General features: G+C 34.2%; 2 protein-coding genes and 1 pseudogene across 3 annotated transcripts; 2 read left to right on the top strand and 1 right to left on the bottom strand.

Annotated features, from left to right (window-relative positions):
- The first annotated feature begins 3735 nt into the window (after positions 1-3735).
- Positions 3736-13712, top strand: LOC143546065 (F-box protein At5g67140-like; annotated as a pseudogene). Its single transcript, XR_013137546.1, has 6 exons — positions 3736-3754; positions 11836-11894; positions 11970-12065; positions 12948-13083; positions 13169-13267; positions 13342-13712. The product of XR_013137546.1 is annotated as an F-box protein At5g67140-like (transcript).
- Positions 13713-16950: 3238 nt separating this feature from the next.
- LOC143546064 (tRNA nucleotidyltransferase cca2-like) lies at positions 16951-19771 on the top strand. Its single transcript, XM_077037811.1, has 2 exons — positions 16951-17024; positions 17859-19771. Exon 2 carries the CDS (start codon positions 17863-17865, stop codon positions 19432-19434), a length of 1572 nt encoding a protein of 523 aa, XP_076893926.1. The 5' UTR covers positions 16951-17024; positions 17859-17862; the 3' UTR covers positions 19435-19771.
- A 692-nt stretch (positions 19772-20463) lies between these two features.
- LOC143546063 (PI-PLC X domain-containing protein At5g67130-like) lies at positions 20464-22771 on the bottom strand. Its single transcript, XM_077037810.1, has 8 exons — positions 22623-22771; positions 22415-22537; positions 22187-22324; positions 21984-22082; positions 21584-21887; positions 20944-21167; positions 20787-20873; positions 20464-20716 (listed from the first exon to the last, which is right to left on the bottom strand). Exons 1-8 carry the CDS (start codon positions 22716-22718, stop codon positions 20534-20536), a joined length of 1254 nt encoding a protein of 417 aa, XP_076893925.1. The 5' UTR covers positions 22719-22771; the 3' UTR covers positions 20464-20533.
- Positions 22772-22971: the final 200 nt, after the last annotated feature.

Here is a 22971-nt window from a genome sequence, read left to right as displayed (position 1 = left end):
TATAATATCTCATTAACTTAAAAACCAATCTCACTAAATATTTGATTTAAAAATCCTATAAAGTAGGAAATTACTAAAAAAATAATATCTGATTTATTTAAAATATATAATAATAATAATAATAATAATAATAATACAAGTAATAAATAATGGCCAAGCTAGAGATGTAAGCAAAGATGTCATGACTTTGTTGGGTACAAATTAATTACAAATCAGTCCCTGAACTTCCATCATATACCGTGTTAGTAACACTCGTATTAGTTTGTGTATTGTCATGGGTTATGAATTCAACTTATTAGTTTTTGTGTTTTTTATTTCACACTTCACTCATTTGTAATATACAAATTTACAATTTGTAAAAAAATTGATTTTAATATGAAACACGTGTTTCATTTATTCAACTCGCGTATAAACGTAACCATAAAAATTCTACGTGTCGTGATGTGGTCGCTTCCTCTTTTTTTGGAGTCATCAGATTTGCTTGATTTTTAAATGGAGGATTCTCATGCATTTGACCCGAATTCACTGGTATTGGTCTCATCAAACCCAGATATTTTTTAAATGGGTTATAACATCTCATTAAATTAAAAACTTAGCTCGCCAAATATTTTATATAAAAATCATATAAAGTAAGGATATACTAAAATTAATATCTAATTTATTTAAAAAAAGATATATATTATTTATAATTATAAAACCAATTTTATAGGAAAAAAAATAAACGAGTCTTGGATCTCATCAAACCCATATAGCTTTTAAACCAGGTTATAGCATCTCATTTATTTGTGAAACAATTTATCATCAAACCATAAGTATATTATTAACTTTTATACAATAAAAAATTTAAAAATAAATAAATATTAGAAACAAATAACATAAAACAACCCCCGTAATACGGGGGTAAAAACTAGTATATATATTATATATATAGGTATGGGTTATTGTACAATAATCAGTTATCGTACATTAGGTACGATAGCATTATAAACGCCGATTTTTTTCACGCGGTGACATAATCATAAATAACCTAAATCTAATTCTACAATCTAATTCATCAATTGATTCATCAGACGTCCATCCATATCAATATAATTCAATCGTCGATCCATAACAAACTAATCTACAGATTGACATCAAACTAAATTGAGTTCTCTAAACCTAAAAAATGTTCGTTACCTGCTAATAAACTTCAAACACAATGGGTCAATTTTTTTTTGCAATTAAACAAACGATTGTTGTTTATTCTTTAATTTTTCGCCTAATCATACAAATTTGAGCCTTCAATTTTACAGTTGCAACTTATTTTGGATGTTAAACAAAACTGCAGACACTGTACATTTAAACGTTCTGACAAAAAATGAACACCTTTAAACGTTCAAGTTTAGAAGTTCTGTACCAAAACTTTAGAAGTTCTAACAAAAAGGTTTAGAAGTTCTAACAAAAACATCAGTCGATTATGGAATTGCATAAATAACGCATTCAATCGAGCTCTGATTAGGGTTTAAAATATTATGTTTAAACGTTCTGAAATAAAACTGAAGACCTTTAAACGTTCTGGCCAAAAAAGAACATCTTTAAACGTTCTAATACGTTCACAGATGTTCTGGGTGTTCAAAAAAATGAACATCTTTAAACATTCTAATACGTTATAAGAAGTTCAGGTTGTTTAAAAAAGTTTAGAAGTTCTGATAAAGTATAGAAGTTCTAAGAAGTTCTGGATGTTCAAAAAGGTTTAGAAGTTCAGTATAAATTTTAGAAGTTCTAAGAAGTTCTGGGTGTTCAGAATTTTTAAAACTAACAAAAAAAAAATTAAACACCTGTAAACATGGAATTGAACACTGAAATCACTTCATATAATCTCATAATCATCAAACAATCGTCAATCGACCGTTAATTTGATCATTGATTCGATCATATGAACAAAATATTGAACGTTTGCAACTGGGTTTCTGCAAAACTCAAAATTGATCAATTGAAATTTCAAATTGATGATTAATTGGATCAATGTCAAAGTTTAATTGATCAATTAGTGCAACAATTTCAATTTCAATTGGTCAATTTTATCAACTAACCTGTGAAAAAGGCGTGACGAGGAAGATGGTGTTCACGACAGTACCTCGACGGTCGCGACGGTGGATGCAATCATTGGACGGTGACGGTGAAGGTGTACAGAATCGATGGAGCAGTGGATCAGAGTTGATGAGAGCAGAGGATTAGAGCAGTGGAGCAATGGACGGTCGCTTGTTTATTGAAATTGATGGTGTAGAAACTCGCGTACCTATTGTATGATAAAAGATTATTGTATTAGATCCTTTATCTATCTATCTATCGATATATATATATATATATATATATATATATATATGTATATGGTCTTACATAAATAACCAAGACATGGAAAACTAACTCTTACACAAATAAATGATTAATTAAAATATACATACACAAGATAAATAATATAAAAATATGTAAAACACATGTTGTCATTATATATGTTGCATGATGATAATGACTATATGGAATAAACTAAAGAAAAAACACAAACGCCCTAACTAAATAACTAATATTAACTAGGATTAAAAAAAACAACAAAAACTAAGTATGGTGATGCTTGAACATGCAACCTCTCAAATAAAAAACAAGAGACTTTCCAGTAAACTAGTTAACCTTAATAGTCTAGGTTCCAAGTTTTAATTTTTATGAGGTCCTTACAAAATTTAATATACCATTTTTAAATAATTTTTAAAAAACATTGGTATCCCGAGATCCAAATGTGACATATGCGGGTCCGCCTCTGGGTACCACATGGACCAATAAGGGTCCAACGGCACCAAACATTTCAATTATTATATATAAATATAATAATTGCTACATATACCAACTTTGTTCTTGATGTCAATTTTGTTCTTCGGTGTTAAAACTATTTGTCAGTATCAACTTCGTTCTTCTAAGCCAAAATTGTTTTTCAGTATCAACTGAGTTGTAGTAGTGAAAACTGATGTAACTGCACCGCTTATGGACTTATGGCAGCTTCATAGCCAATTGTCATTTGGTTTTGTGATAGGTTATGATGGTTTAATGCACTTATTAAACCCCTATAAACAAGAACCTTTTGGTATGATTTCATACACTCGAATATAACATATTAGGATCTCACATTATGAAAACCTTCGTGTCTAATTTTATTTTTAATTTTGTAATAAGCAATTTACTTTAAGCTGAAAACGAACTACGAACAATTTAGAAAGATAATCATAGACAAGTTCCAACGATACTACAAAATTAGTGTTCCTTAGCTTATATCCAGTGGCGGATCCAGGATTTTTTTTCAATGGGTTCACTGTTTTTAAATGCTATAATTTTATACGATCGACCATAAAAATTTCGGGTCGATTCGAAGGTTTAGGTTGGTTCAACGGTTCGGGTCGGGTAAAGCCGTAAGGTTCATTATATATCATAAATATGATAAATTAACAAAAAGCAAATATCGTCATAGAAAGGATAACATACATAATAAAGATACGATTGTCTTTAAAAACAAATAAAAAAAACTTACTTATAGTTGTTCTTTACGAATTTTCATCTTTCGGAAACGTTGCATTACATCTTCATTTAACAAAGTTCAACATAATCATTCTTTCTAATTGTAATTTTAGTAAACAAAAAAAATTGAAGCAAAACATCAAAACTTACCTTACTGTGAAGACCGAAGTGAAGGAGAGATGGATACTAGGGATGAAGAAGAAGGCCGAGGATGGTGTGGCGGAATAGGAAACGACCGGCGGTGGGGGGGGGGTTAGGGTTTGACCTGTGCTGTGGTGGGGAAGTTAAGTTGTGTGTTAGCGCTGCTGGGTAAAAAAAATAAATAACCTAACTTGCTGGATAAAAAAAAGGAAAAAATTGGAAATAAAAAAGAGTAAAGCGCCGAGGATGAGAATTGAACCCGAGTGGACAGGAAGGTAGGCGGGATTAAAGGGAGGAGTATTACCAACAAACTAGAGTTCCAGATTGTATATGGGTTCACTCTCAAAATATATATGGGTTCACTCTCATAAATTATACCTATATTCTAATAAATTTCGAAACTCAGTGGGTTCCTGTGAACCCGTATATGACTATATAGATCCGCCCATGCTTATATCCAGTGGCGGATCCAGGATTTTTTTTCAAGGGGTGCACAGTTTTTAGATGTTCCAATTTCATGGAGCCGGTTATAAAAAATTCTGGTCGGTTTGACGGTTTGGGTGGGTTGGATGGTTCGGGCCGGGTACGGTTTAGCACATAATAAAAATACGATATTGTAATATAAAAGACACCATCATTCAAGTAGCAAAAATCAACTTTCAAAACTAAAAAGTAATTGCTAATAAGTAACTATTCCATATAAAGACTTTCATGACACCTGCTAGCTACAAAAAAAATGCCAATATGGCTCATGTTATTGTAAATTTTTCATGCAATTATTGTTTTGTTTGTTGGTGAAACACTCTATTGTAGATAAATTAAAGAAGATTGTAAATAGTTTTCATGCCTGCTAGTTGCTACAATAAAAATGCCCAATATGGCTCATGTTGTTATTGTAAATTTTTCATGCAATTATTGTTTTGTTTGTTGGTGAACACTCTATTGTAGATAAATTAAAGAAGATCGTAAATAGTTTTGATGTATTACAAACCGTGGAAAGGAGGAGGCTAGAGGCGGAAAATCGTTGGAGGAGGTGGGAGCATAATTTGCGTTCGTCAATTATGTGGCTGGAAATTTGCAAGTTAAAACCCTAAAATATTAAAACACAAACCTTAAAAAGGGGGGGGGGGAAGCAAAAAAAAAACAAAACAAAATCGGCATGAACAAGCCTCGAACTTGGGACATCAACTGCAGCAACAAGTGTTTTTAACCACTCCATCAATTTTTTAGTTTGTTAAGATGGTGCACTTCAATTTTATAAGGGGGTGCACTTCATATTTTATATATAGATTTACACTATAATTTCGAAACTCGGGGGTTCCCGTACACCCCCAATCTTGTACATAAATCCGCCCCTGCTTATATCTACTTGGGGCACTAGTCTCTCTCATTTTTATTTTTTTGATTTTAATATTGAAAGGCAGTCACTCTCACTTGACTGCTCTAACTTTATCTTTAATTAGGTTTGTTCAACTCATTCAAATGGCTTTCATTGTGTTTAGTGTGGAAAATATTCCTTTTCTATCTATCAGTATCAAGTTAATCGACAATGAACTAACCAATTAATGGTCAACCCGCTCAACTCCATGTTGATAACATATATCTACTGTCTTAGATCATTCATATTAATATGCATGTGTAAAAATTGGTGGTGACACAAATTAACTTAGTATTAAAAGGCAGTGTCGTTGTCGCATAACTTTAATTGGACCACATGTTGCGATGTGGTGTTGTCACGTTAGTTTTTTTGTTAGGCGCTTACTTATTTATGTTTTTAGTTTAGTGTTTGTATTTTGTACCATCAACACCAATAGAACTCGCGTCGGTTCGTCGTCAGAATGCACAAGTTTTTTTTTTAGATGTGATGTTGTATCTGGGTGTTGATAAGTTTATTTTTTGGTATAGTTTTGGTGTCATAACTCGATACCGAATGAATTCGCATTGGTTTCGTCCTTGTGACGTGCGAGTTTTTTTTCATTTTACATTAAATATGTTAGTTTGTTGTATTTGGGCGTTGATAAATTTATCTTTTGGTTTAGTTTAGTTTCGGTGTTATAACCTGATACCGACCGAACTTGCGCCGACTCGCAACCGCACCACATGGGTCTTACAAACCAACTACACATCGTTTTAAATGCTATTTTCTTTATCACGAGTTGTCGAGCTCCAATAACATTCCGAGCGTTTACCTTTTTTTGTATTTTATTAATACCAAGCTAATAAATGTCGATCGAACTCACGTAGTTAGTGTTGGGTTTGTTACGTAGTTACGATATTATAATTTCATAGCTTCGCATCATGCTCTTCATAAAGTTCTCAAGTTCTACAATGAAGTTGGTCAAAACCCTTTGACATTTACATTCTTCCCCTTATAAAAAATCTTGTTTTCTAATTAACTAAAAAAACTATTGTTGTCACACAAATTTTTATTCTTTACACTATTGAGTACATGAACATAACTATTTTTATAAATATTAGCCATGATATTTTCTCTCTTTTCTTTTCCTCATAGTATGGACACCAACATTCTTACTAGTCTACGATATTTGTGCAAAACGTCCTAGGTGCTGGGATCAATCACCTCAACAAGAAAGTGACACAACAATAGTTAGACAAACGTACACAAAAACAAAACGCCACAACTGATTAGTTTCGGTTCTTCAAGCCCGAGGTTGTACTAATGTGTGGTAATGTGGTATACATCCGGTTCCACGCTCACCACCACCGTTGGCACGGAGATTTTCCCACATCCCTCCCCGCCCCCACATTAGAAATATTATCTTCTAGGAATTCTTAATAACCAAAACCGAATCAGTTTTACAAACTTTAAGATTCATTCATACATAATTAACAACTTAGATAAAGTAAAAAATGGACATCTTTTTATAACCCAAACACATTGATTTTCTTTCATTTAAGAGACCAATGTGTCATATGCACATGTGTTTTTTCACAACTCTTTACAAATGATGGTCAAAGTGGGCCAGTGATCTGTAGAAGCATCCAGTCCAACACCAAATCGTCAGCTTAACCAGACAAAAACAAATAATGAAATAAATCATTTATTCACCAACAAAATGTGTCAATTTCTTATTGGACCAAAAATCACCATATTAAATATTGATAGTTGATACCCCACATGAGGGACCACCGTAGTAATCAACACCATTATCTCATCAATCATCGTATGACGTCACCACATCAGAGTAAGTAAATTCTTTCCCTCAACACGGCAAGCAAAAACCCAACCAGCTTTTTTTTTACGACACTGACGTGTCAATCAAAATAAGATGGATGTCATTGTTTGATCTGACGGTTGACATTTGTTGACACGTACCTTTTGATTTGATTAACTTTGTTGCGAATAGAAGTAAAGTGGTTCGTACGAACGGGATGGAGTTTCTGTACGTGGCATGTTCTGATGGGTGAGTTTAACTGTGTAAGTTTTAGGTTACAACTGGTCTCCGTTTATAAGGCTGAGGGGTGTGGGGGGCTCGAGTGGGGGCGTGAGTGGGGGCTCCAGTCAATAATATTATGACGTGTGGCAGAGAGAGAAACTGGATAAGGGGGGGTGTTGGAGCCCCCGGTGGAGCCCCTGGCCCTGGTGTGGAGGGGCTCCAGCGGGGTATTATATAGGGGTTTTTAATGTTTTTTTTATTTTATCCGAGCTCAACGGCTCTTTTCGATATCCACATCACCTTTTTCTCTCTCTTCTCCCGCGACCACACTCACGCCTGCCTGGGGGCTCGCGCTCGCGCCCCGTTCGCGCCTCAGTTCGCGCCCCGGTGGTGTGGGGTTAGCGCCTGGGGGCGCGAGCGGAGGGGCTCTCGCGCCCAGGTTAGCGCCCCACACCCCTCAGCCTAATCCGAGTTTGTCAAAGATGGACGGCTAAGATGTACGGGGAGTTGCTAGGCTTTTGTAGCGGGTTGCATTTATTCTTATTGGAATTTGTTATTCATACATTCTTTATCAATATTTTCATAACCGGACCGGATAGCGAACCGGTAGTGCAACTGGTTCATCGGTTCAACCGGTCGAACCGGTCAGACCAGCCGAACGAATTTGGCTTAAAAAACGCTAGAAAAACAAATCTTTCAAAAAAAAATTATTTTTTTAATAGGAAAAACGGTTCAATCGGCCCGGTTTTCCGGTCGAACCGGTTTGGACCGGCCGGTTTTCTGGATACCGAACGAGCAGCAACCGGATAGGTTGTTGGACCGATTTCCGGTCGGACCGGTCCAACCGGCCGGTCCGGTCCGGTTTTAACAACATTGCTCTTTATAGAGTGTATATATAGATAGGGTGTCTATGAATAACCAAAAAGGATGTATGAATAACCATTGTCTTATTCTAAACCTTAACAGTGCTCAAGATTTGTTGGAAGTTACAATGTTTTTTGGCTTTTGTTTAGTCGATTTAGTCCCTTGTTTTTTTCTCTCTGTTAATAAATCGTCACGCCTAGCAAACATTAGTATATACCCGAGCTCGAGCTTTGAGACGAAATTTTAACTGTTCTGTTTTAGAGATTCGAACTTAGGACCTCCCATAGAAAGCCCCTAAGGGAAAACCTCCAGACCACCAAACAGAAGACTGATGGCGAATGTTATTCTCAAATAAAAGGCTAATTTCTTCTTATTAAATAGGCAAGGGCTTGTAGCCTATCAAGGCATGTAGTAACTATTCTATTATCGCATGGTTAAGTGTTTTAAAAATCTCATTATTGTAGATTTAGAATGTATGTGAGTTTGTATTTATAGAAGTCAATAATCGTCAATTGTCAACATAGGTAATGAGCATGAATTGTCGTTTTTTTATGTTTATTGGATTTTAATAATTTCTACTGAATGGTATTGGCCGATAATAATCCATATTCATTTTATCCCCACTGGCGGTCCCAAATTTAATAAAGTTGGTCCACAATGGTCCTCCGTTAAAAAGGACTTAACGACGCTATATTTTTTTCCGAATTTCAAACTAATCTTTAAGGGCTTTTGATCGTAATGAAGATACAAATCGATTGATATAAAACTTAGCTTGAAACGGTGATCCAAACAGCTTGATTATAGTTAACTGTAAGTTTGAACACTTAAATTGAGGCATTAATTCACCTTTTAAGAGCACCGTTTCGAACTCAGTGTTACATCAATCGGCTCGTATAATTTTTTTGATCAAAAACCCTAAAACATTAGTTTGAAATTCGAAAAAAAGTATAACGTCGTTAAGTCCTTTTTAACGGAGGACCATTGTGGACCAACTTTATTAAATTTGGGACCGTTAGTGGGAATAAAATGAATATGGATTATTAACGGCCAATACCATTCAATAGGGATTATTAAAATCCAATAAACCTTTAAAAAAATCACACTCCACACTTGTATTTTTTTTCTACAAGATCAATAACTTTAATATATAAAATTTGGGTTAAATGATATTTTCATACGAGATAAGAATGTATAAAAATTGGGTTAAATTGGGTCGTTTTTATTTTTTTTATAATATTTATATATTTTTTGGATTTTAATTTTATTTATTGTAAGGAAGTTAATAATATACTTATGATTTGCTGATAAAGGGTTTCATAAACAAATGAGATGTTATAATCTGTTTAAAAGCTATCCGGGTTTGGTGTGACCCATGACCCGCTTATTCTCTATTATAAAACTGGTTCTTAATATAAATAATTTCTTTTTTTAAACAAACTGGATATTAATTTTAGTATATAATGAAATGCTATAATCCGTTTAAGGGTAATCTGGGTTTGATGAGACCCATACTAGTGAATTCAGGTCAAATGCATGAGAAACCTCAATTTACAAATAAAGCAATTTGGTGACCTGAGAGAATGCAAGAAGCAACCGGAAAGCTTTTAAATGTTTCGTTTATATATCTATAATATATACACACGAAAACATAAAAATCCTACGTGTCGCGATGTGGTCGCTTCCCCTTTTTTTGGAGTCACCAGATTTGTTTGATTTTTAAATGGAGGCTTCTCATGCATTTGACCCGAATTCACGGGTTTGGATCTTATCAAACCCATATATTCCTTAAACGGGTTATAACATCTCATTAAATAAAAAATTATTCTTACCAAATTATTGGTGTAAAAATCCTATAAAATAGGATATACTAAAAATTAATATCTTATTTTTTTTAAAAAAGATATATATATTATTTAAATTAAAAAACCAATTTTATAATAAAAAAATAAATGGGTCTTGGGTCTCTTCAAACCATATGTATATTAGTAACTTTCATAAATATTATTTATAATTAAAAAAAACCAATTTTATTGAAAAAAATAAATGGGTCATGGGTCTTATCAAAACCATATAGCTTTTAAATCGGGTTATAACATCTCATTTATTTGTGAAACAATTTATCATTAAACCATAAGTATATTATTAACTTTTATACAATAAAAAAATATAAATTCAAAAAATGAATAAATATTAAAACAAACAATATAAAACAACTCACGTAATACGGGAGATAAAAACTTGTATCTGATATAAGATATCTAAAACCTGTGTAGGGAACACTACACATTCATTTAAGCGTATTAAGTAGATCTTTACATCAAAAGTTTTATTAGTTTAAAATATAGAAAAATATATACTTTTCATTTTTTTAGGTTTATAGCAAATTTCACTTTTATTTTTTAAATTAAAAAATAACATAAATCAAGTTTTCAAAGTGGCTATCAAAGCTAAAGCTAAAGAACAATAGAGTAAAAAAAAATACACAGAGAAAGTAGAAATCTTGTGTGTTTGTATTAATAAAAGAATATTAGTTATGCTATTTGTTAAATTAATACGGTAAAAAGACATAAATGTAGTAGAGATCTTGTGTGTGTATATTAATAAAAGAATATTAGTTATGTTATTTGTTAAGTTAATTCGGTAAAAAGACAAAAATGTACTTATACGCAATAAATATTTCTGGACTTAATAGAAAAAAATTTACGTTTAGTAGTGGAAAAGATATGACATAGATGATGAATATTTAAAGGTTAATTGCCGAATTTATTTCTTAAGATTCCTGCCCTAACTAGCTAATTTGTTCTTTTAAAGGACAAATAATAAAAAAACCAAAAGGCATCTTAAGCATGCAACAAGAGGCACATAAGCATTCACAATAGGTTCATATTATATGAGTGTGTTATATATTTTATGTTTTTCTTGTTTCTGGTCAGGTCAACGGTTCAGTTTGATTAAAATCCTAAGATGATATTTGATGGTCATGCGTTTGGATTTGAGGACTAGAGTTTAATGATTTTGCAAAAATAAGGCTTGGAATATGAAATTGAACAACTATAGTTCCTTAATGATAATTAATCAAAGAACTACACTTTGTTTGATGAGATTTAAGCATTTAAACCAGAAGTATTTTGGTCCTAACAATTAGTTTTTTTTGGTAGATGGAATACTGAAGCATGATTATTAATTATAAACTTTTTGCGATGTCTTTTTTGTTTTGGGTCGGTTAGCTTCTCGTCATTCTGTGCCTTGGTGTTGAATAAAAATATTTGTTGTTCGTTAATAAAAAGAATGAAACCGAAGAGTGATTATCGAAATTCAATAGCAAAACTTTATCATCAAATTAGTTCATGTTTGATTATAGCCAAATGTTTAACTTAAAACTATAATTAGAAATAAATTTACATAACAAACTATGGCATAGGCTATCATATATCTTACCCTTAATCCGTAAGAAAAAGGAAACAAAACAAAAACCCAAGAAAAAAGGAAAACAAAAACATGCTAAAAGAGGGAACTGGGCCCATGTTTTCAAAAAACTATGGCGAGGTGTTTACCACTAGACAATGGTTCCAATTTGTCTAGTTCACTCATAATTTATAAGTGGATTTACTCTTATATTTTGTATACGTATTCTATATGAAATCCAAAACTTAGTGGCTACAGTTCCGAAGTTTGGACGAAAACATAGGGGAGCCGAACTCGATATGTATAAAAAAGTTCATAAACGAGGGAATGTCAGACTCAATATGTATGAAAATTTTCGAAAGAAAACACGTAAATCTACACTACTGAGTAAAATACGCTCGGGATTGGGGGGGGGGGGGGGGTCACCCCCGCTCATAAGGAAGCTAGCTTCTCATGAACTCAAACTTGTGTATGTATATCCTACCTGATCGCCTTCCCATGGACCTCCTTGCTCACGTATACCTGTTTCAAGGATTTGGCCCAGTAATCTTATTAATTATTAATTATAATTTCCGATTATCTGAATTGTTAATTATGTGTGTGAATTGAATTGTGAAGGACGAGCAGCGTGTGTAGAAAATGGAGGGAAGGCGTAAAGCGATCGATCGGGAGAAAGGACGTTCGTCATGCTTACGCTCTCCGGGAGCTTGATATGTACGTCTTCTTCGATTACGAAAACATAATACAAGTTGTTAATATACAGATTGTCAAATTGTACCATGCGATCATGATTAATTAAGTTTAATGTTATAGAATTGAAATTGAAAACAGAGATCAATTCGATATCTACTTAACAATTAGGGCGCGCTTGGATATGTTTGTTTACTTTAGTTTAGGCCTGTAAATGAACCGAACGCTCTATGAACTGTTCGTTTATGTTCATTCATTTGATAAACAAACACACATGAGCAAAAAGTGTGTGATCATTTAAATAAACGAACAAACATCAACACATGTTTCGTTCATTTATGTTCGTATATGTTTGTTTGTGTTCGTTTAAGTATGTTCATATATGTTTGTTTATCTTTGTTCAACTATGTTCATTTATGTTCGTGAACCTTTCGCTTAGATTTTAATGAATGAACATAAACGAACACAAACATGTTTATTTTTTAAACGAACAAACATAAACACCAATATTTGTTCGATTAAGTGTTCATGTTCTCATTTAAAGTTAAATGAACGAACACGAATACGCCTTGCTCGTGTTCGTTCGGTTCGTTTATAGGCTTATGTTTGTTACATAGTTTGTACGCAGGGGTATTATTGTCATTTTGTATAGTGTTTGTTTGTTTCATAGTTTGTTAGACTGTTGATGATATTTTGTAGAGATTCATATGGATGCTAATCTTGTACACTCTTTGATAGTGAGATTTACAACATATTTTTCACATACCTCATTAAACGTTTATAAGTATTAACGTTTAAATCCTTGCATATCACGAAGACGATCAGTGTTTACATATATTGAATCTTTTAATCAAATTTGATGTCCCTATTGTCTCGGCTTTACAGTTCTTTGTGTTATGGTTTCAGTTCTAAAAGCCGTTGGGGATGCCAAATTACAGATAACGGACTGAACCAATTGTCCACAGCAAAATGCATTGTAAACCTGACCTCTATATCGTTATGGGGTATGACAGGGATCACTGACAACGGCGTCGTTCAATTGGTATTGATATCACCATTCCTTTTATTAAACCGTTCATACATTTTTAATAAATTTTGAAATCATTTACAATATTTTCGTTATACAGATTTCAAGGGCAAATTCTCTGCAACACCTAAACATTGGGGGTACTTTCATAACCGATGAGTCTGTATTCGCGATTGCTGCCAGCTGTCCACATTTGAAGGTTGGTTTATTTAACTTTGATCACTTGAGTTGTTTATAGGATAATAACAATCATTGGTATGTTTAAACCTTCAGAGTGTGGTATTGTGGGGATGTCGACATGTAACTGAAAACGGACTTGTGGTTTTGGTAAACAAGTGTCCCAAACTAATGACGATAAACGTATGGGGGATGAGAGTGCCTTTTGACTCTTTCTTGACCCTGTTGACCATTCGTCCGACTCTTCAGATTGTACCTCAATTGCTACTCAATATGGGAAATATACCTCTGTTACCTGTTTTTTGAGGTGGTGTGAATGCATTGTGTACAGATTTGTTAAATCGTTTCGTGAATAATGTGTACATATGTTGTTATTGTAATTAATTTATCGATAAATATAAACTGGACATTGCAACATGTGTTTGTGTGTTCTTGCCACAAGCAATGGTATGGTAAATGTGTGTTTAGACTTTTTAGCTTTTGTCAAAGTTTGGCTGTCCGTTTTTAGTGAATCCTACGTGTTTCTGTTTACGTAACTATACATAGACACAAATGACAAAACCTAACTCGAATGTTTTATGTGTTGCAAACAATTGATCCTTGAAATTGTAGGAATAATCATATGTAAAAGGAATCAACCCAAGATCTAATGATTCCAAAAAGTATTGATGTTTTTATGTTTTTTTCTCCCAAACTTACATTTGACTTTTTTAAATTTACTAATGTCCATAATGACTCATTATATGCATATAGTTGTTTATAAACATATTATACTTTTACCGAGAAGCTTCCGAGGATATGAAGTCATACACCTTTTGGAGTGTTGCTCATTCCTCTTCTGTTGTATAAATTATAGCCTAACTGGCCCTACAAAAGTAATCAAAACATTGAACCAAAGTGTTACGAAAAAGTCAAGAATAAGATGGTTGATTAATTAGTTTACAAGTTTGAAAGTCACAGGAAAGTGGCTAGAAATTTCATTTTGTTTACTTTCAACTCATTTAAAGAAACAGAACTTGTTTGGACCTCCTCTTCTTCTTATCTATGTACCTTGCATATCTCTGGCCACTTCTTTTATTTATTTAGAATTACAATTAGAGGTTTAATTCTCATCAAGACAAATACTTGACTATATTATCTTATTCATCATCTTTTATTTCCTTTCATTAAGACACCATAACCACGAGTTCCAACTTATTCGAGTATAACCAGATTTTGAACCAACTCAAGACTTACACCAACATTCCACAACATCTCATATCATCCTTTAGCCATTTCACCTTGCTAATCTACCAGTCGGATCAGCAAAACAGGTTCAGCAAACCTATGTTGTGGATTGGGATCTATATCGCATTAGCTTCACTTCTTTGCACCCTTGCTATGGTGGCTGACTTGGTACATGGTATACGCAACAGAAAACTATGGTTTCCATGTAAATACTTCACTCTCAATGCCGCCTCTCTTTCAGTCATAGCCGTTGCAATCAAGCTGCCAATGGATCTAAACAATTCAATGCCTGGTCGTATGGACCTGGATGCAAAGGTCGGAAGCTTGGCGTTTATGTGCACCATGATGGCTAATACATTGCCCTCTCTAGCAACCATGGAAGAGGATGTATATTTTAACACTTGAAGAGGATATTGAGGTTGCTGAGAGAACACCAAAAGGCATTACAAAATCCGTCAACCTTGTGATCCAAAAGGCTGCAAAGAACCACCCAATAATGTTATGAAACTTCTACAGGAATCATGTAGCGATTTTAAAGGAGATGTAACACCATCGCATGCAGAAGATTGTTGGAGCTTAACATTGGTAACTCTTACAACGGTTGCTATATCTCTTCCCGACATTCCAGATGAAGTAACTGATAGGCTGCTAAGTGGTGTGAGTGAAGGTCTTGTATATGTGACACTTGTGGAGGAAACCTTCAATGCTAGTAATGATTGTTTAAGCATGCAAAAGGCGGCTAAATCATTGTGGGTAGAAGTTGAAGTACATCACAAGTGGTTAGGCAACAAGCTGAGCAAACTTGCTCCCCAGGAGAAAACAGCAAAACAGATTCTTGAGTGTTTTAGAGATACAACTGAAAGCATGACGAAAACTGAGGTAGAAAGATTAAATATTTGTGCCAACTCAATGTATCGTGTTACTCAAACAATCCTTTTATCCGACCACCCAATCGTTGATAATATAAGCCAAGAGGAGCTATTCAATAAATTGTCAACAAGGATTGCTGACATATTGGCTGCATGTCTCTCCAACTTACCACGAGTCATTGCAATGAAATGCCACACAGATGTGATAGAGAAAAGGGAGGCGAGTGTGCATGCAGCAGCCCGACTTCTTGGTGAGACTATGAAGATAATAAACACCCTTCAAGATCACCAACTCCCAAGCTTAAATACGTGTGAGATGCTTATTGACAATGACGTGCTTATCTAAATTACCGTTCCTTTCGTCAAAAACCATTTTATTCATTGCGGCATAAATTTCCTGCAACTTCTTTTCTTTAGATGAAGTGTCATGAGTTAAGATACATTTTCTTTTTTCTAATCGTTACCCGGGGGCTGATGAAGGAAACTAGATAGTTATATATTGTTTTTGAAGTGAAAGCGGATTATAATGTGAAAGCGGATTATAATTTGTAGTAAAAGATTGAATTTCATTTCATATGTAAAAAAGTTATGAAAAGTAAATATAAGTATGAGAAACTGTTTACCCCTAGATTGAATGATTGGTCAACTTTACTTGAAGCGAGTTCAAATGATCAAGTTTATAAGATTATTACTATCTGTTACCATAGATGAAAGTATATTGATAAAAATGAGTGGATAGCTAGCTAGGATAGGAACACGAAGGTACACAAAGGTTGGGATTATTTAAGAAAAAAGAGACGTAGCGCTCGATTTGAATTTTGAGGCAATCTTCATGTAACTGATGTAGAAATTTGAATTCAGACCAACATTTGTAACAACTGAGCAATACTTGTCTACAAATGCAAATAACAAAGTGGTCTCTAGTGTTTTTGCTTCTTGAACTGGGAAACGAAAGAGTTTGTTTTAAACCTATATATCTTTTGCTTTGATAAGCTATATTATAAGTTAAATGAAATAACCTTCTAAAAGTTTGTTTTCATAACTCTCTTAAATGTTTTATTTTTCTTTTCTATTACACCCTCTTGCACTTTGATCACTCTTAGATGCAATAAACTAATAAACTCGATACATCTTAGTGAAAACAGTTTTCAAATGAAAATGGATAATTAGTTACCGGGGTTTATTTTCAAGCATGATTGTCTGACAAACAATCATAGCTGAGTCGATACTAGTTCCGATCTGAGTTCATAACGTTACTAGCTAAGACGATCAACTCAAAGTCTCCATTATATGCATATTTGACTCATACTTGACTCAAGTTAACTTTTGACTTGATTAGTTTTTTTTTAAACGGACAACTTTTATTAAAATTTAAAAGTAGACTGATAAATATTAGCCCCAACATAAATCTATACTATTTAATCAATAATACGATACACTCCTAAGATTTAAAGCGAGAACATATACCATTCCTCCCATTTTGGCTCGATTAGCTGACTTATTTATTTTAGTTGTTACGATTTTAATTAACAATAATAATGAAAATAATAATAATATTATTTGTATTTACTATCAAATAATATTTTATTATACGACCGGACCGGACCTGCTTTGGGCTTTAGGTTAAAAGGTGAAAAACCTCTCCGCCGGCGTCTGAATATCCTCGCAAGCTGGTGGTTACAGGTATATCTATTCATTTCATTCTGCTTACACTTAATAATAATATTATTATTCCATTCAATTGTCTGCTTGCTTCTAACATCACACTTAGGGCTTCCCTGTGTATGTATAATTATTTGGTTGATAAATGTCGTGCTATATCACTACCATTTCTTTATAATTCGTTAAACCCCTACATGAATAATGAAAGTTGTGTATAAACCCTAATTTTTAGAAGCAAGCTTAAGCATGTCATGATTGAAATAGGAAAAATTGCTAAGCACGAGAAGGCGTGTGTGGAGAATCAACACGTCTTCATTACTTTTGCTTTTGATACATTTGGGTCTCTTGCCCCCAATGCTGCTACGTTTCTAAAAAGAGTTCAACGAGTCGTGCACAGTAACTCAACGACGCCGACGAATGATAATTTTGTTTTCAATAGGGTCGGTTTTGCCATTCAAAAGGGGGTGGCGGCGCAGCTTGTTGCCCGCTTACCTGCCTCTGCCTCTTTATTGTAATTGGATCCTTAATTTATGAATTACACGTAAACGAGTTTCCTAGTAAAAAAAATAGGATTATAATATTTGATTTTTGATTTAAACACTGTATACAGACTATATAGCTTATTTAGACCATCATGTTGCATTCATTTTTCGTAACTTCTAGTAACTTAGAATCATTTGCAGCCGTGGGTATGACTATGATTAGAGCCAAAATAATAACACAATTAGGCTGGTTTAATGGACCTTCTTTCACCACACCTTTTACAGGGAAGCCCCTTGTTTCCGTTTTTAAAACCACCGTTAAATCAAACAGCAAACTCTTTCCAAGAACTCATATCTTACACTCGTCTTGCAGAGCAATGTCAACCACAAATGGAACTTTTTCGTCAAATCCTCCTGTTGCGGTGAAGGAAAACATTGATCTAACCGATAAAGAAAAACAGATATTTAACCGTTTGCTCGAAGTCCTTCATCATTTCAAACTTGAAACCAAGCTCCGCGTTGCTGGCGGGTGGGTTCGTGACAAGCTTTTAGGGAAAGAGTGTTATGATATCGACATTGCTATTGATAATATGTTGGGAAGAGAGTTTTGTGAAAAAGTCAACGAGTATTTGACTTCTACAGGGGAAGAAACACAAGGGATTGGTGTGATTCAAAGCAATCCGGATCAATCCAAGCATTTGGAAACCGCAAGGATGCGCCTTTTTGATGTTTGGATTGATTTTGTCAACTTAAGATCTGAAGATTATGCTGAAAACAGCAGGATTCCAACTATGCAGTTCGGTTCTGCAGAACAGGATGCGTATAGAAGAGATTTGACCATTAATAGCTTGTTTTACAACATCAATACATCCGAAGTTGAAGACTTTACATCAAGAGGGTTACAAGATTTAAAATCTGGAAAAATCGTGACACCTTTACCACCAAAAGAGACCTTCTTAGATGACCCGTTAAGAGTTTTGAGAGCGATTCGGTTTAGTGCTCGGTTTGAGTTTGAAATGGTTGAGGAGTTAAAGGTTGCAGCTGCAGATAATGACGTGAAATCTGCAATTGGTGATAAAATTAGTAGAGAAAGAATCGGTCATGAAATCGATCTTATGGTGAGCGGGAATCAAGCGGTTAAAGCAATGACTCATATATCCGAGTTAGGGTTATTTTGGGTCGTCTTCACATTACCCAAAAATTGTGAGCCGTTGATCTTGGAAGATCATGATAAGATCTGTGTTGGGTACACGGATGCTGCATGGAAACAGTTGCAAGAAGTGGGATGTGTTTTTAGTGATGAACAAATAAGGTTGTATTTGTACGCCTCATTGTTTATTCCACTTAGGAAAACCGTTTATCTTGATAACAAAAAGAAAACCATACCCGTTGTGAACTATATTTTTAGGAATTCGCTTAAGTTGAAAGCCAGTGATGCTGATGATGTCATGAGGCTGCATAGCACAGTTGAGAAGTTTTTATTGTTAATTCCTTTCGTGTTGTCTAATGACATTACACAAATTGGTGAGATCAAATGGGAAGTAGATGTTATCGATGTTGATTTGTCATTGAAATTAAGGATCTTGTTGGGTTTGGTTGTTAGGGAAATTAAGGATTTTTGGAGGGTTGCATTAATGCTGTCTACTCTTTTACATGATAAGGGTTCTTGTTTTGAGGTTGATGAGCGGGAATTAGGTAAACGAAGACAAGTGTTTAAGGTGGTTGAGGAAGAAATATTAAAATTAGGATTGGAGAAAGTGTGGGAAGTTAAACCTTTGATTAACGGTAAGGAGATAATAAAGATTTTGGAGCTTGGAAAAGGGGGTCCGGTTGTTAGTAAGTGGCAACGGAAACTGTTACAATGGCAGCTCGCGTATCCTTCTGGAAATGTTGAGGAATGTGTTGATTGGATGACGAGGCAAATGCACATGAAACGAGCCAGAACATGAAGTGACAGGTTTATTTAGAGTTCAATTTTTGTTACTAAAATGCTTAGAAGTATGTAGGATTGTAGTGGTATTTGGTTGGATGTTAATCTTTTGTTTGAAGTTTTGAATGGAATTGAAATCACAATGTCTAATTTGCGCAAGTTATCAAATATGATAAACATAAAAGCTTTTGGTCGATTTATGTTGCTTAAGCATGTTCCAAAACGATTAGACTTAAGAGTTGATTTTTGTGTGTAATATAATTTTCTTGAATTGGGTAGTGTGTGTATTTCTAATTAAAGAAAACCAAGTATTTTGGTCGACTATGCTATACATCAAAACCCCAACAAACAACAATCTTCAGTTAATCGGTCCAAACCAACTGGTTCATTGTTCTGTTTGGTTAAGTCGGTTATTTGCTCACCTCAAATCCGCCGCCTCCACCACCATTTTTCTGACCCAAACCAAATTGATATTTTGTTCAATAGCTTGTTTTGCCCTGGGCCAGCTTGATATACTTTTTTGAACCGACCATTTTTAATCCGAACTCATTTCCTGTCGCCCGAACCCGCTGACCTGCCCAGTCTGCCATACGTAATCTAAGTAATATATATTAATCATATTCCAAAAAGAAGATGATACATTACAGTTTAGAATAAACAAACCAAACTAAATAGTGGGAAATACAAAAAGAAAACAAGATAATAAGGGCCAGCTCCCAAATGCTGCATCTTGGTTTCTCCTACTTGATTTACCAAAAAACCTACAAAATCCAACAAAATATGGATTTTAAAACTGAAGTTAGTCTGTTTGGCATCTAGAAGTCGCTAAACAACCAGTGACCATTAAAATGCAACTTAGGATATAATCATTATGTCATGAGATGAAACCAAACATACCTGAATCATAAGCTGTTTATATTCTTCATATCAAACCAATGCTTGGCCTTTCACCATATAAGCCAGACATGAAGTATACCTATCCTAAATATAACTTAATATATATATATATATATATATATATATATATATATATATATATATATATATATATAGCATACAATAACCAAGCCTCAATGAAGTCGTCCTCAACGCTTCAAATGACATATTATCTACTTGAATTAAAATACCAACATATTCATCAAAAAACAAAATCCATAAACAACAAAGAGACTTGTAAGATCTATTTGCGTGGCAGATGCAGTCACTTGTACACTTCCCGAAAAACTTCCAGAATTACCCGTTGGTGATGTGGAGTTATTAGATATTGCATTGTTTTTGCAAGCCCCGAAAGGTGCCCCAGCCTACAAAAAAAACATTTTTATAATGATATGAATTTTATTAGATTACTAATTAAATAAAATAAAGACAAACCTGGCAAGAAGCGACTGAAATACACCCACATAATGTCTGGCCATTCATTCTATCCAAAGCATCAAAAACACCACCTCCATCACTTCTCTGTAAAACTCATGAGTTAGCATATGGAATGAGCAAATTACCATTTTACCCTTGTATGAATATTAAATACCATATAGAAATTGACAGCTAGGAAGTTGGGCATTGTATTCCCAGCTGCTTTGTAACAGGTGGCAACCATATCCATCAATGGTGCTGAATTCTCTTTGCAAGCATCCGCTTGTACAGGCATCGTTGGAAAGTAGTTTTGAAGAAAAAGAGACGCGGTTTTTGATGTGAGCGGTTTTGATTCTTTTCTATTCGGGCATGAACCTTGTTTGATTCCGGGATCCCCAGCTGAAACATCATACAAATTTATGTTTAATCACTAAAACATCCATATAATCTCACTTTTTGTGACTTTTGACTCGAATTTAGCATTCGGTCACCGTTTTGCATGTACTACCGAAAACACCGACTTTCGCTATTAAATGTATGGATTATAATTTTCGGTTTTTGGTTAGGTTTGAGCCCAAACCGACCCACACACACCCTAGTTTGACTTGTGTTCTTTTTTAGAAAAAATTAAAATTTGACCCGTTGGGGATAAAACACAACCAAAATAAACGCATTATAAGCCAAACGGGCCAACACTACCACATCTACAAAGACTAGGTACCTCGATATGTAGGAAAGAAACCCCAAGGAAACTTATTATAGGCCATATACTAATAAGCCCTAACAACTATAATTGTCAGTTAAGTGATACTTACGTTCATTTTCCACCATGTATCTCCATTGATAAGCAATACCTTCACTAGCTTCCTTTGAAGAATCAGAAGTGAAAACCAATAACCTATGATTATCTTGTGCCATATCAGTGACCTTTGGCCAATCCTCGCCCTTTTTAGGCATTTGTGAAACCGGAAACCAGTACTTATCCAAACCAGCATCCATGAATAATTTAGTCAACCCTTTAGGCGTATGCACATAATCCTCAATTATAATCGTCACAATCTCGGTTGGATTTGAACTCAAGAACGCTTCCACTTCCCTCAACGCGTTAATCGCAGGTTGCTAAACAAATTATTAACAACATTAAACACATCGTGAACCAGTAGCTTTGACTCTTAAGTTCAAACAAATGAATATAATAATAACAAAGATGATTACAAAGGCGGTGATGTTGTAACACTGTCCACGAAACGAGTGACAGAGCCAGATATCGTTCTCAAAGTCGTACATATCCAGCATTAATCCTCTAACTCCATTCTAGCACAATTGAAACAAACGGTAAAAAAACAGTAAGAGAAAATGATGCTTATATATAGTTGATACCAAAATTAGCAAAATATAAAAGAAATAAACATACTTACTCTTAACTGATTAGTAACAGAATCTTCCTGATTGTAAAATGTGATGCGTTGAGGACCGGTCAATAACGGAGCATCGACAATTGAGAAGGCATTGTGTGTTACAAGCCACGTGTACTTATTAAACGGCAACTCATTGATCTAACATGAGAAAGTAGTTAATCAAATTAATTAGAGTCCAATTCCAACAGAAGAGTGTAAAGTTAAAACACGAATGAATCGAATGCTTACAATGGCGGTAGGGATAATAGCTTGGCCTCTAGTGCAGAAGGGCTGAGTCTTGCCTAACTGAGGACAATTGCCGCAATAGAGACCAGGCGCACAATCAGTAGCTCCAGAGCATGATTCCAGTAACTGTTGTTTTCAGATTTAAGCAATCAGTTAGTTAGTTAGTTAGATTAACAATTATTAAAGTGGAATTGAAGAGATCTAGATGAACCTGGCAATCGCCATTGGAGCAAGCAGAGGTAGTGAGAAAGAAGCTGAAGAAGAAAACAATTTGAAGAAGAAGAAGAAGAAGCAATGATATCTTCATGATGTGATGTGATGTTATTGTTCCACAAGATACAACACCAGAACAAGGTAAAGTTAGTTGTTATTATTATTAAGCATTTTTAGACTTATGTTAGTTGGGTAATGGTAATGGTATATATCTTGCGTTTACACCCACAACAATAATAATAATAAATAATAATAATACATTTGAGGTTACCGTTTTATAGCTTTTCCTCAAAAGTCAAAATAGGTAGGAATAATGGATCACTTGAAGAATGAAATTCAAGATAAAA

Source organism: Bidens hawaiensis, unplaced genomic scaffold, assembly GCF_021521415.1.
Source record: "Bidens hawaiensis isolate Kalapana, Puna unplaced genomic scaffold, B.hawaiensis_p1.1 tig00014201_1, whole genome shotgun sequence".
Classification (NCBI taxonomy): domain Eukaryota; kingdom Viridiplantae; phylum Streptophyta; class Magnoliopsida; order Asterales; family Asteraceae; genus Bidens; species Bidens hawaiensis.
The sequence above is the reverse complement of the archived record's forward strand: the minus strand, read 5'-3'. Positions and strand labels throughout refer to the sequence as shown.